We start from the raw sequence: 14701 nt of genomic DNA, 5'->3' as shown, positions 1-14701 counted from the left end.
GGATTGGTTTATTGTGTACCCCTCAGTAGTGATTAAAGGAGGGCATTCACATTAAATAGTTAGGTCACTTGTCAGTGTGACTAAGCGGTTTTACACCGAAACTTGGAAGAAGGGAATACATGGGGAGGATGTCTTCCTGTTGCTTGGGGAGGCCAGTCTAGGGTGGACGAGGGTGCGGGGCAGGGGGTGGCGGTTGCAGGTCTGGGAGTAGCTGGATCTAGCCTTTTTACCCGAAGACCTTTGCCTACACTTCTCGGGCTCTTCTGACCCAGGTCAGCCCTAATTTGGCTCTTTGGGGCTGGAATCTGAGTTAAGACTCTCATACTATTTGCACAAATAGGCTGAAGGGTAGACCTCACTTGGGTGGGCCTTAGGGAGCAGGAAATGGTTTGGGAAGCTAAAATGAGAGCTAAAAAGAGCTATTGACTGAAGTGGGAGTTAAGTCATAGATCACTTGTTTCCTTTCCTGTGTCCCTCAGTGAATAGGGTGCTCCTTGACGGCAGGGGTCCTAGCCTGACATCATCTGTTAGGCTGCGTGACCCATGTCTTTTCAATACAGAGCTTCCTCTACGTAAGAACAGGGTTACATCCTGATGAACTCATCCTAAGTTGAAAACATCCTAAATCGAAAGTACGTTTAATACCCCTCGCCTGCCGAGCTTCACAGCCCAGCCTACCTTAAACGTGCTCAGAACACCTCCATTAGCCTAGAGTTGGGCAGGTGACAGACTGACAGACTGTTGTGTCGTGAAGTGCTGACTGTCTCATGTGACGGATTGCTGTCCTGAAAGTGAGGAACAGAATGGTGGTCTAGGTGCAGGATGGCTGTAAGTGCATCATCATTGGCCCTCGCGATCGGGCAGCTGACTGGGAGCTGGGCCACCTCTGCCCAGTGCACAAGAGAGGATCGTAGAGCAGGCAGATCCGTAGCCTGGGAAAAGATCAAAATTCAGAATGCAGAGTAAGGTTTCTGCTGAAGGCATATTGCTTTCGCACCATTATAAAGCTGAAAAGTCGTAAGTTGAACCATTGTAAAGTTAAAAATTCACAAGCCAAACCATTGTAAGTTGCGTGGGTCTGTTCATTGTTTCTTAATGAAGGAAGAAGACTAATACTTGTTAAGTACCTAGTAGTTTCCATGTGCTACTGTTGCTGAACCAAACTTAGGTCCGCTCACCCACACACAGTAAAGTCATTCTCTCGACACCAGGTTGTGGTGAAGGAAAGGCGAGTGTTTATTCAGGGCGCCAAGCAGGTAGTTCAGGGCAGCTCATGCTCAAAACACCTGAACTCCCCATGGCTTTTGGTAAAGCATCTTTAAAGGCAAGGAGAGTGAGGGGTGTCCCAGCTGGTGCACAGTTCTCTGATTGGCTGGCGGTGTGGTGACAGCGTGGTTAATATTGTCAGTCCTTAGGCTGCAGTAGGTCTGGGGGCTGTCTTCTCATCTGCTCATGGGCATCAAGTGGTTCATTTCTTCCATTTGGTAGAGGTTTTAGCATCTGTAAAACAAGTCAGGAAATGTTGTGTTGAAACATCAGATACTGTTATCTAGGCACTTCAGAGAGGAGCTGCAGCAGAGGATACAGGGAGGGGGTCTGTCCCTGGAAGGCCCTACAGGGTCCTGCTCAGTTACACAGGACTCTGAACTCCTTGAACTCTGGAAACAGTCCGCCCTGGTGGACACCGCTGTGACCCCGGCTCTGTGGAGGGGAGGGATCATGTGGGGCTCTGGTCAGACCGAAGCTCAGGATGGTTATGTGTCAGGGAACCCGGGAAGCGATGGAGCCATCATTTCAGTTCAGTTCAGTCGCTCAGTTGTGTCCGACTCTTTGCGACTCCATGAATTGCAGCACGCCAGGCCTCTCTGTCCATCACCAACTCCCAGAGTCTACCCAAACCCATGTCCATCGAGTCAGTGATACCATCCAACCATCTCATCCTCTGTCGTCCCCTTCTCCTCCTGCCCCCAATCGCACCCAGCATTAGGGTCTTTTCATCATTTAAGACTGCTTAAATTCAGAGCCCAAGCTGTGTGCCTGACCAGAATCAGTGAATAAATACAGGGCCACATGCCATCTAGATAAACGATGGCTCTCAACTGGAAGGATTTTGCTCCCAGGGGACGCTCAGAAACAAGGGAGACATGTTTGGTTGTCTTGGCTGGGAGATGGCCACTGACGTCATGTGGTGAGTTGCGGGGGGGTGGGGGGCGAGTAAGAGATGCTGCTCCCTCTACACACTGGTGAGGTTTTCCTGTATCCTCAATGCTTTTCTGTTTGGTTTTTTGAAAATGGCCATCAGTAAGTATGAAGTGGTATTTCTTTGTGGTTTTGTTTGCATCTCTTTAATGATTAACCATGTTAAGCATCTTTCATGTACTTAACTGGCCATTTGTGTATCTTCAGAGAGATACTTGTGCAGGTCTTTTGCTGATACTTTGATAGGGTTGCCTTTATGTTGTTGATTATGTTGTTGAGTTGTACAGAAGTTCTTTACACATTCTGGACATGAAACTGTGATTAGATATGTGATTTGCAGGTATTTTCTCCCATTCTGTAGTTTGTCATTTCACTTTCTTGATAAGGTCCTTTGATGCAGGGGAAAAAAGTTTTAAATTTTGATGGAATGCAATTTATCTTTCATTACTCATGTTTTTGGTATTATATCGAAGAATCATTGAGTTTCATGGTTTTACCTCCTATATTTAGATCTTTGATCTGTTTTGAGCTAGTTATTCTATAAGAAGTGTCTTACACAATAGGTCTTCTGTATATGTGAATTAGACACCTACAGTGTGGTGAGACAGAGAGGCTCTGGAGTTGGAGCTGTCTCTACACCATGTGTTGAAGAGACTGTTCTTCCCCCATTGAATAGAATTGGCACCCTTCTCAAAAACAATTGGCCTTGGATGTTTGGGTGTATTTCTGGATGCTGGTTTCTGTTCTGTTGGTCTGTATATTTATCTTTATGCCAGTACCACATTGTTTTGATTACCGTGGCTTTATAACAAGATTTGGAATCAGGAACTTTGTTCTTCTTCTTCAAGGTTGTTTTGGCCCCTTGCAGTTCTATGTCAGTTTGAGGATAGACTTTCTTTTTTGGCAAAAAAAAAAAAAGGTCTGGTGGGGTTTTGATAGGATTGATTTGAATCTATAGATGGTTTTGGGTAGTATTGACATCTCAGCAATGTTAAGTCTCTGTAGCCATGAACTCGAGGCTGTTTACTTTAGTCACTTTAAATTCTATTTACTTACACTATTTACTTTAGTCACTTTACATTTCTTTTAGCAATGTTTTGTGATTTTAAATATGCAAATATTCACCTCCTTGGCTAAATCTATTCCTAGATATCTTATTCTTTTAGATTTATTGTATTTGAGATTTTAAAAATACCTAGCACATCAAATTTGAGTTCCAAATTGTGTTATGTCCTAGAAGTTACTATGGAAACATCTTGAGGTTTCAATAAGTGGATTGGGGTTTGAATCTGGATTTGGCACTTAAAAAAAATTAGCTCCCTCTGAGCCTCTATTTCTTCATCTGTAAAGTAAAGAGATAAAGCAAATCTATCTACACAGAAGCTGTATAGATCAGATATAATGCTTGCAAAGGACTAGCTCCAGAGTGTTACTCAGAGTTAAATACTAGAGAAAGAATGCTAGGTTGCCAGTATTGTGTTTTCTTGTATGGTTTCAATGTAAATACTGGTATATTACATAGTTTGTCATGAATGTTTAGCTTATATTACCTTTATTTGCTGATTTCTTCTCACATCCAGAAGTTTTGTGATTAAAATATACATTAAAAGCATTAGTAAAATTAATTTGTTGCAAAGGCTAGTGATTTTTACGCAAAGTAAATATACTCTTCCTTAGAGAGTTTCATAAAGTGTTTCAAGTCTGTAAGAGAGATTGTAACAAACTGTCACGCTCATTTTTTGTTTCGGTAGTTGCTGTATACTTATACCAGGGGTACTTTTCTTCTAATGTTGATGCCTCTGTGCTTTGTTGGATCCTACCTGTGCCCAGACATTGCAGGGTTTAATTTTAGATATGTTAGCATTTAACCTCTCAGTAGCAAAGCTGACATAAAGCTTTACCTTCAGTGGAGGGTGCAACTACTCCTGCCATCTTGGAATTGAGTTCTTCTGTATGTGTGTAATATAACTGGGTACCAGTACTGCAATTTTTAACTTTTTTTTTTTTTTAATTCATCTTAGGGGAGCTTTATATTGAAGTAGGCAGATCCAACCTCTGAAAGACAATAATCTCAGAATTCTGAGTTTTTATTTTATTTTAAATTTCACTGCTTAAATAAAATCTGGTAACAGACTTAAATGTAGCATTAGAATGTTCCAACTGAAAGTAAATTCTTCGAGTTATTCTCATAGCAGTGTGTTTTAAGCCTTGTTTGCCATTCATTTCCCCAAGAACACAAATGAGCCTGCATACAAGAAGAGATCCTGGGTGTTCTCATGGGGAGGCGGGGTTGGTGGGAATGCAGTCAGGCTGAGAAACATGGAAGTTTGAAAAAGAAACAGGAAGTGGGGTAGCAGGCTGACTACAGAAATCAAGCCCATTTGAGCTTGCAGAGCATCTGTCCTGTGGGGTGACTCTGATCAGCACTCGTGAGGATTCTTTATTAAAATGATAATCCCAGCGGCTTGGGTGGTATTTTCTTTAAGCCTGCTAATATAATAGCAAGCAAGTTGTGAATTAAACACCAGCAATACAGTTAAAAGCAGAGACTCTGGAGTCAGACAGGCCTTCATGTACATGCTGGCTTCTCCATGTAAGACGTGAGCAGTTTCTTGCTCTTGGTGACAGTTTGTCCTCTGTGCACTTGTCTCTTGAAATCCTAGTGTACTTATTATTTGTGTGAATTTTACGTGTGATAGAATTTTTACTTTCTCCCCAAGAAACTGCATATCCAGGTGATTATTGCTGAGTTCCTGGCTTCTGAGTACTTACTCAGCACTATGGTAGCAGCTCATTTATCTAGAAGGAAGACTGCAGGAAGGAGAGTACCAGCTAATCACCAATATTTTTAAAGTAAAGAAAAGTGTAAGTAATTTTTTGAAGGAGGTAAAACTGCAGCAACAAAAACAATTAAAACAGCTGTCACCAGCTTTTCTCAAGTGGTCCAGAAGGTCTTCAGTGAGAAATGTTGTACAGAACCGGAGGAATGTGAACCTGACTGACACGGGCCCCTACAGGATACTGATCACAATTTGTGGCATTTTTCCTGTCCTTCTCCGGATTGTGTTAATGATACCACAGGCCTTGCTCGCTTTGCTCGCTTCGTTCGTTGCTCATCGGTAGTTCCTCTGGTGAGCTCTAAGCCACCCCACGTGGACCAGGATGGGCCCACTCCCCACCCCCAGCAGCACCTGCTGTGATGCGCTGTGTGCTCCTGCCAGGTGTGAGGTTATAGCAGAGAACTGGTTGCTGAAAGGTTAAAGCACCACACTTTTTAAATTATGTACAATTTTTTGAATTTGATAATAAAACGACTTTCAACAGGGATTTCTAGAGTGTGAGCTAAATGGGGAGACATAGCCCTCATACAGAAGCTTGCTTATTCTTAGCGATCGGCCCCTGCGTGTCACCATAGGGGCAGGACCATTGCAAACTACTATTCGTAGGGTGAAAGGGGAGACTAGAAAGACAAACATTTAAACAGGAACAGTTGGGAGTAACAGGACACAGACACATACCTGCAAGTGAGGCAGCTGCCCTGGGGTTTCCCACTTGGCTTTATTTTCGTGAAAGTCTCATCCAGGACACAAGTCAAGCCATGGTTCTTCTGATCTTTTGTTGGGCTGTTTAAGCTTTACTCTTAACGGTCACACACTTGACTCCTGCAGAGAAGTAGTATTCTGGTCTCAAAATATTGGGTGAAAGTTTGACTTAGAAACATTAGTGTTAAAGTATTAGAGCTCAGAGGTGGTTTATTCCCAAATCCCTTAAACTGGGATGTTCACTGAGGACATTCTAGGCCATTTGTTCAGTAACTGTGGTACCTTAACCCCCGAAATTGGTAGAAGAAAACTTTGACCAGTTAGCCTTTAAAAAGAAAAAAATTAAATGGACATTTCAAAGTAGACTGTAAAAATGTTGAATTTTAAATGTAAGATGTACGTCATCAAGATTATTGTTGAGAGAGTCGCATTAAGCTGGGTGCTCTGCCCTCAGAGACCCTTCTGTTTTTTCTCCTCTGTTCCTAAAAAGACCTGCTTATGTTTGATTATTCGTTCATTCACAGCTCAGGTGAAAACTGCCGCTAGCTAATGCTGTTTAGAGTTTTGGTGGTTGGGTGTGTGAGGACATGATGAAACACTGGAACTTCAGTAGACTGGATGGCCATTCTCCAATAAACGGCTAAACTAGGAATGTTTGGAAAACCTCAGAATGGTATCGAGAAGGTTTTGTCTTGTATTTGAAGAAAGTGTTATCAGTCCCTTTTGGATTGTTTTCATAGGCAAACGTTCATTATAAGTAATTCCAAATATGGAAAGAAAAATGTTTTATGCATTAGTGTAGCCTGTGGTCCTTCATGTTTCAATCTCTGCCATGAAGGGCCTTGAAAACGCTGCAGTGCACCTGAGTTAATTCCTTCAGTGTAGGGTAATTATGGTGGAGATAATGAATTCTTTGTAACTGAGGCTTAAAAAAATATTTTCATCATAAATTTATACTAATGAAAACTTTAAAAAATTTTCTCACCTCTTCGTTGGTTTGTTGCTGTTTAATTGCAAAGTGGTGTCCAACTCTTTGTGATTTCATGGACTGTAGCCCACCATGCTCCTCTGTCCATGGGATTTTCCAGGCAAGAATACTGGAGTGGGTTGCCATTTCCTTCTCCAGGGGATCTTGCCCACCCAGGGATCGAACCCACATCTCCTGCATTGGGAGACAGATTCTTGACCACTGAGCCACCAGGGAAGCCCTCTTCATTGGTAATTCAGTATGTTGTTATTCCACATTATGGCCACTTGGGGGAGTAGATTACGTATCGATATTTTCACGTTTTGCGTTAAAAACAGACTATAACTTGTGGCATAAAGATATTTCTGTTTAACCAATTAGCAAATTTCATGTTAGGAAATTTTAAATTCTTACACTTTGTTAAGCCCTTTATACCTGATCTCATACTTTTATGGGATTAGTAGTGGAAAAAAATAAAGAAGGTATATATTTTATATGCGTCATCAGCTGTGGAATCTGAATAAGAGTCGGACTCTCCTGACCAGCATTTTTAGTTTTATGTCCCTAAGCTAGATTTCAGGGTTGTTTTTTTTTCTTGAAAGATATAAGTCTTGGAAAAAAACACTTCGAATTCCACCTGCCCTTTTTTTTTAAGATTATTGAAGATGCTAGGCAATAATACGGAGAAGGCAATGGCAACCCACTCCAGTATTCTTGCCTGGAAAATCCCATGGACGGAGGAGCCTGGTAGGCTGCAGTCCATGGGGTCGCGAAGAGTTGGACACGACTAAGCGACTTCACTTTCACTTTTCCCTTTCATGCACTGGAGAAGGAAATGGCAACCCACTCCAGTGTTCTTGCCTGGAGAATCCCAGGGATGGCGGAGCCTGGTGGGCTGCCGTCTATGGGGTCGCACAGAGTCGGACACGACTGAAGCGACTTAGCAGCAGCAGCAGCAGCAGGCAATAATAAAAAGTAGTTTTTCTCGATGCTCATTTATTCTTATCCTAGTCTGTAGAGAAAAAAGTCAGTGGCATTTTCTTTGAAAATAGTCATAGAGGTGATTAAGAATGGTTGGTTGTGATTTTCAACTTTGTATTGACTCAAAAGTCTGAAAAGCGCTACCACTGAGTCAGGGAAGTGTCAGGTCCCAGCCTGGGGTCGGATGGCATCCGGGCATGGCAGGGGGCAGCAGAAGTGTGCGCCCTGTGGGGAGTTGATGTTGGGAGGTTGAGCTCGCCTTCCGTCTGGGTCCGTGGTCCACACTCCTTGAGTTAGAGCCTCTGTGTCATGGATCCAGACCTCATGGTGACGACAGTACCCAGGCTCCCCAGAAGCCAGGGTGGCTGGCCTGGGGCTGGTTCGTTGTGTAAGAGGTGGTGATGTCAAGGCTGTGGACAGCCTCTGCCCGCCTGGCTCAGGCCCCCCTCCCTGTCTCTCTGTGACCCTTCCCCCAGCACTTCTGCCCAGGGCCTCAACCTGACATCACAAACAAAAGCACCGACTAGAAATCAGTGCCTACTGAGCAGGTGGCCTTGGGCAAATTGCCTACCCTCTCTGGGCCTTGGCACCCCACTCCAGTACTCTTGCCTGGAAAATCCCGGGGACGGGGGAGCCTGGTGGGCTGCCGTCCATGGGGTTGCACAGAGTCTGACACGACTGAAGTGACTTAGCAGCAGCAGCTCTGGGCCTCAGTTTCCTTACCTGTAAAATGGATCAGGTTTTTCCACTAGTGTGTTTTCTTGTCTCCTCCAGCTTGTTTCCCCTGCTTTCCTCTCTTCCCCTCCTCATCTTCCTCATGGCTTCTCTGGACCCTCCTTTCTCATCTCGCCTCACTTCCCTGCTCCTGACTTCTCCTTCTGTTTTTTCCCAAGGGCAGCACCCCAGGGTGGGTTCTTTCTTACCATCTGATGTTGAGAATCCAGGCCTGCCAGGGGTACATGGAGGAAGGAAGAGGCTTACATTTTTATGCATTGTGTAATAAACTCCCCAAATCACTTCTCTTTTCAAGTGGGGGTGGGGGTGTACATGAAGTGTATGGACTTGGATCACAAGCACCTTGGCCTGCACATGAATGTCTGGTGGGCCAGGCAGCAGGCAGTGTGACATGTTGAATACAGGATATATTCTCCTATTTCTGATTTTGGTGAAATTTTTAAATTTTGCCATTTAACATTTTTGTTTGTGTATCTTGGCTGGTCTGTTGCTATAGTAAGCATTACAAACAGCACCCCCCTTGGTCAAACATTTGAAAATTTTGTGTTTGATGTTTAGAGATAGAGAAAAAGTTGAATAATGTGAACATTATTAAATATCTGAGGATGAGTTAGTGTGATGAGAACTCCTGTCACCTTCAGCTCTTCATTATGGATTCCTTTCCTCCCTTGTTCTCAAGGTTGTCTCAGGATCCCAAAGTTGTGCTCCAGTAGAAATAATATAATGGGAACCACATATGGCATTTCATAATTTCTAGTAACATTAAAAGGTAAAAAGAGAAACGTAGGTAAAATTAATTTTAAAATATATCTTAACTCAGTATATACCGAGCATTTTCATCTCAACAAGTAACCTTATATAAAAAATTACGAGATTACTTCACATTCTGCTTTTCTTTTGTGTGTTTCCTGCTCACAGCACATCTCAGTTAGCACTGGCCACATTTTTAAACATATCCATGTGGAATAACGCCTATTTGTAACAGACATCACAGTCCTATACACTGGCTTGCAAAATATGCTAATGCTAAGTCACTTCAGTCGTGTCCGACTCTGTGCGACCCCATAGACGGCAGCCCACCAGGCTCTGCCGTCCCTGGGATTCTCCAGGCAAGAATACTGGAGTGGGTTGCCATTTCCTTCTCCGGTGGATGAAAGGGAAAAGTGAAAGTGAAGTCGCTCAGCCATGTCTGACTCTTTGCGACCCCATGGACTGCAGCCTACCAGGCTCCTCCGTCCATGGGATTTTCCAGGCAAGAGTACTGGAGTGGGGTGCCATTGCCTTCTCCTTGCAAAATATGATATATTTCAATTTAAAAATTAATGTGTTTTGTCTGTGTGTGTTTTAGGTTTTTAGAAAAATTCACTTGAAGTTTCTATATACTGACTTATTAAGAGCTGAAAAGGAAATGCCAGGATGTTTGAACTGTCCTACTCTTGAAGTTAAATTGTTATTATTATGTGTGTGTGTGCTATTGCATTAATATAACTAATGCTATGTTAGCATACAGTAACAAATTGTTGTTATAATTTGTTCATTATTTACAGTGCTTAGCAGGCTAGCTCCCATTCAGAACTGTGAAAATATACTGGGTCATTCCAGTATGACAGAGTAAAACATTTCAGTGACTGAGTTCTAAAAAGCGTATGTCTCCTGACTGTCTTTGTTGGTTAGAAAACATGTGAACTGTTTCCCCTTGGATGATTAATTTATTGAAGATGACTTTTCTGTATGTGTGATTACTTTTATTTCTAAAAGTGAGGATGTGATTGATCTGGGGAATCATTAACTCAATCCGCGTCCCGTGTGATGGAAGGGCATTGAGGCCCCTGTGCCCGAGCAGGACTTGGTACCTATCAGTGTAAACACCCGGCACAGCCTGTCCCATGCCCCTGCTTATCTCCTCCAGAGGGATGGGGGTGAGCCATTTTCAGCAAATCTTACTGGTAAAGTCATGCCTGTATTGCCTTTTTTTTTTTTTTAAGAACCATTTCCTTTCAGTTTTAACCATATTACTGTGTCGGCAAACAGTTTGCCCTCAGTTTGTCAGCAGAACAGCTTTCTGTTTTGATAACTTAGAAGCGTGCCTTCATCTTTGAAGAAAGACATGCTGCTGATGAACTAGTTCAGTTTTAAGATGTTTTACTTAGATGAAGACAGTGAAGATGAGGAGGAGAAGGTTCCTGAAGGTGTTTACCATGGAAAGGCCCCTGCTGGCATCCTGGTGAGTGACATCCACCAGCACACTGGCCCCGTCCCCCCCCCCAAAACCTGGAACCTGCTGCGAGAAGGGGGCGGGGCGGGGCGCCCACCAGGGGAAGCAGTGATGCCTTTCTTTGGAGGATGTAGTGTCAGAATAGAATGAATTTCATACTCAGAACTTGAACTGAGTTGTAGTCAAGAAATCTTTGCCTGCCTGCTCTCCCTCACTCACTCTACACCATCTTTCTACCCTTCTCTATTTATTATTTAACGAATAATAACTTTATGCCTAGAAAAAAATTAAACTGCTGCTGTAAACTGGGAATTTTTTTGAAACTTGGTTTCACATGCAATGTATCTGATTTCACATTCTCTTTGCATCTGTGTAGTAGTTGAGGAATAAAAATCATTGAAGAGTTTTACACACTTTTTTCCACTCTGTCTTTCAGACTTTTGCCATAAATGTGATCTTTTTCTATGGGTTTGTTTGTCTTGTAGTTTTTTTTTTATTCTAGTCAAATTTGTTTTGAAAACATGTTTTGAAACTGGCATCTTACTCTATCAGTGACAGAGAGGAGCAACAGGAGTCTTTTTTTCTTCTGTGATTGCAAACAAAAAGTTCCTAATATTGAAATATGTGGGGGAAATGTAAATTGTCTGAGTTTTTTAATCTAAAGTTTCCTCTCTTCTTATGATATGTAAAATAAAACAGGTAACATAAAGTGTAGGTTTTAGAAGTCTGCATTAAGGAAACAGATGAATTAAGGACAGCATAATTTAACTTTACCTATGGAACCTTTTGATGTAAAAATAATCTGAAGCAAATGAGGTAAAGGTAGTTTTTAGAAAATTGAGGGTGTACATTTTTATGAAAACATGTAAGGCAAAAATTACAGTTTCTAAAATCCGTGGCTCGTAATCAGACTGATTTTAAAGTTGTACAGATTTTTGTCACCTTTAAAATGTTGCATTTTGTGTGCTTTTTGCTTGTGGACCTGTTGGTAGACGTGTACTCGCTGGGGGTCTCGGCAACTGATGGGGCGGGACGTGGTCTGACTGGGAATGGAAGTCCAGCCTCCAAGAGAGGTCATTTACTTGTGAAATTTCAATTTAATGAATTCCATGGACAGAGGAGCCTGATGGCCTACAGTCCACGGGGTCGCAAAGAGTCGGACACGACTGAGCGACTAACACACACATGAGTGTATACGGATTCCTGCACGTCTGCTGTTGAAGTCGGAGGGAGAATGGTGAACACGCTGACGGTGATTTAGTTTAGTAAGGGTTCTTGCAACGAGGAGTGCCCCACGCACACACCTCCTCTCACAGGAAGTAGTTCCAGTGCTTCCGGTGCTTCCAGCTGCCGCTGTCTCCCAGAACGCGGGAGCTGGGTGTCGGGACTGCGCTGACGAAGTTTCTTTCCCTGATAATACTGGAACAGTGAAGTCCCGGGAGTCACCTCCCGGCCCCAGGAGGAACTTGAGTTTTCTGAGTGGCTCGTGTTGGGGACACGGGATTTGCTATCTGCTTGTTGAGCTGCATGGATTGTGTAGGAGACTTTGGAACCTGGGTGTGGGGGGCGAGGGCCAGGGAGAATCTCGGTCAGGGTCCAGGCCCTCTGTGACCCCAACGCTCCTCACTGTCTGGTGCCGTCCGGGCACACCTCCTGTTGGAGGGTGAAAGTCTCCATCATAAAGGAGATGACTTTGCATGTTTGGAATGTGGATGTAAAAATGTCATAATTTTAAAAACCATGAAGAAACGTCTGTACTTTGTTAGAAATTGGAAAATTTTTTTTATCTCAGATTTCTATAATTTTTAAACAGATGAAGATATTTTCCTTTATTTGGTAAGGAAAAGGCCAAGTTGTTTCATATTCAAATAACCTTGAAGTTCCAAAATTATATGCTAGTCTTATTTTCCCCCACTTATTTTAAATTACTTTGATTTGCATTTTTTAAATTAGGGCAGAATGTACTCCCAAGTGGTGCTAGTGGTAAAGAGGAGCCATAAGAGACGTCTGGGTCAGGAAGATCCCCTGGAGGAGGCCACGGCAACTTACTCCAGTATGCTTGCCTGGAGAATCCCATGGACAGAGGAGCTTGGCAGGATACAGTCCATGGGGTCTAAAAGAGACATGACTGAAGTGATTTAGCACACAAGCATGTACGACAAGAGTTCTTAGCCAAACTTACAATCCTAAGAAATGCTTCTAGAACCGAGTCCTATGGGTTAGAGCTGGAAGGGGCCCTGGACGGCATTTGGCTATTCTTACTAGAAATGAAAGCTGGATCAGAGGTTCTGAGACCTGCTCAGGGAAGAAGGAAGCCCCCCTCAGGGCAGTGCAGCTCTTTCCTGGCTACTCTGTGCTCTTTATCAAAGGGCCTGGTTGGGTCCAAAAAGCTTTTCAGATAGAATTTTGTATGTTTATATTTACAGTAAGGTGCAGTAACATAAACAAGTGGCAACGTAAACAGAGGTGGGAGACAGCAAGTCACCCTGTAGGCCGGGCTTGTACTTCCGCTTGAGTTGGGTGAAGAAGAGACAGCACCAACCGCCCCTTATATCTGATATCGCTCCTGGCTGCCCAGAATCCTGGAACCACCGTGCTGAATGGGGCCAGAGCCAAACACTGCCCTCAGGGTGGCGAGGAGGACCGTGGTCACAACATTAATTAAATATTTAGTTGAGTAGAATTTCTTTTCCTCACAGAAATGTGATGATATTACTAGTTACGTGGTTTGGGGGAGCATGCTCCCCAAGAATTTTTGTTTTCATGACTTGATAGCCTCAAGCCTGACACAGATGAGCTGAGGAATTTAGGGGTGAGGTAGCTCTTAAAGGCTGTGGCCAGAAGTATGTGTAGGCTGTTTGAAGGTTATTTATTATCCATTTTTGTATTTATGCCCCCATCTGTTTTTCAATAGGAGAGGCTTGGAGGTGGCTCACAGGTACTGTTGTCCAGTGCATGACTGAACCCCTAACTTAACAATCCTCTTCATCCAGCAAGTATTTACTGTGCCACACTGAATCCTCTAGGTGCTCACAAGTTTGTTCATCATTACTAATGTGTCTGAATTGTTTGCTGCTCTGAGTTTGCAAGTAACACAGCTAGACAGATTTCCTCCAGATGGTCACCTCATTTGGTTTGCCTGATGCTCCGTCCTGTGAGCCAGTCTGTTCTCCCCATCGGCCTGGGTGAGCCCAGGACTGCAGGTCTGGTCCGAATCCCATCACGTGTTGGTCCAGTCTAGAGGGATGGGACACAGCTCCCTGAAGGGAGCTGAATAAAAACCTTAGCTTTCTCAGCAAAATGCTAATCTTCGTCTATAGTTTGTGTTTGATACTCGTATCTTAGGTAGTACACATTGAAAACCAACCCTGTTCTACTAAAGAAAATATTAGACCCCGATTCTAGTCATTCTTACATATGTTATCTCATTGAAAGTAGGGAAATTTTTTGTTGTTGATGCTGTTTTGCCACTTGTTCTAAACATGTATATTTCCTGTTTTTTTTTGTCTCTTCTTTGAAGCCTGTTGCCTAACCTAGAACCATTGTCTGAGGCTCTCACTTTGCTTAACTTAGGACATTTGTCGCAGTTGCTCTCTTGTGTCTGACTCTTTGCGGCCCCATGGACTGTAACCTGCAAGGCTCCTCTGTCCATGGGATTCTCCAGGCAAGAACACTAGAGTGGGTTACCATGCCCTCCTCCAGGGGATCTCACTGACCCTGGGATTGAATTGGCATCTCCTGTGTCTCCTTCATTGACAGGCGGATTCTTTACCAGTGCACCGTCAATACCTTGGGAATTGGGTGGATATTGTTGGATGTTAGTTCAAGTGTGCGATGACATCACCCTAGAACTCAGTGTGCCCTCAGTATAGCGTCTTGGCCGCAGCCCCATCTGTGTAGAAAAGACCTTCATCAGAAATGTGCCTGAAGTGGCCCCCGGGAGAGCTGGGGAGTGGAAGTGGGGGACTGTATTATCTCAGGTGTCGCTCACTCTGGAACTCATCTGAACTCTGATCTGCAAGTAGCCAGTCTGAGTTCAGGCAGGTCAAGGGGGCAGTGGCT

At 43.5% G+C, this 14701-nt stretch overlaps 1 protein-coding gene across 14 annotated transcripts in view; it reads left to right on the top strand.

The window, feature by feature from the left end:
• The window catches only part of LPIN2 (lipin 2), an 84473-nt gene that overhangs the window by 13400 nt on the left and 56372 nt on the right, over window positions 1–14701 (top strand). Inside the window, exon 1 of one of the 14 annotated variants that reach the window (XM_081561902.1) lies at window positions 10424–10648. The exons of 11 other annotated variants lie outside the window; for them this stretch is intronic. In XM_081561902.1, the coding sequence (XP_081418028.1) occupies window positions 10562–10648 (87 nt within the window). In that variant the 5' untranslated portion in view covers window positions 10424–10561. Of the gene's footprint in view, window positions 1–10423; window positions 10649–11959; window positions 12476–14701 lie in introns of those variants that run through there. 2 more of the 14 variants (XM_081561909.1, XM_081561903.1) reach the window with 2 other exon arrangements.

Source organism: Giraffa tippelskirchi, chromosome 14 (genome assembly GCF_054371585.1).
Source record: "Giraffa tippelskirchi isolate mGirTip1 chromosome 14, T2T-mGirTip1v1.2.pri, whole genome shotgun sequence".
NCBI lineage: Eukaryota > Metazoa > Chordata > Mammalia > Artiodactyla > Giraffidae > Giraffa > Giraffa tippelskirchi.
This window is presented reverse-complemented; position numbering and strand designations above follow the sequence as displayed.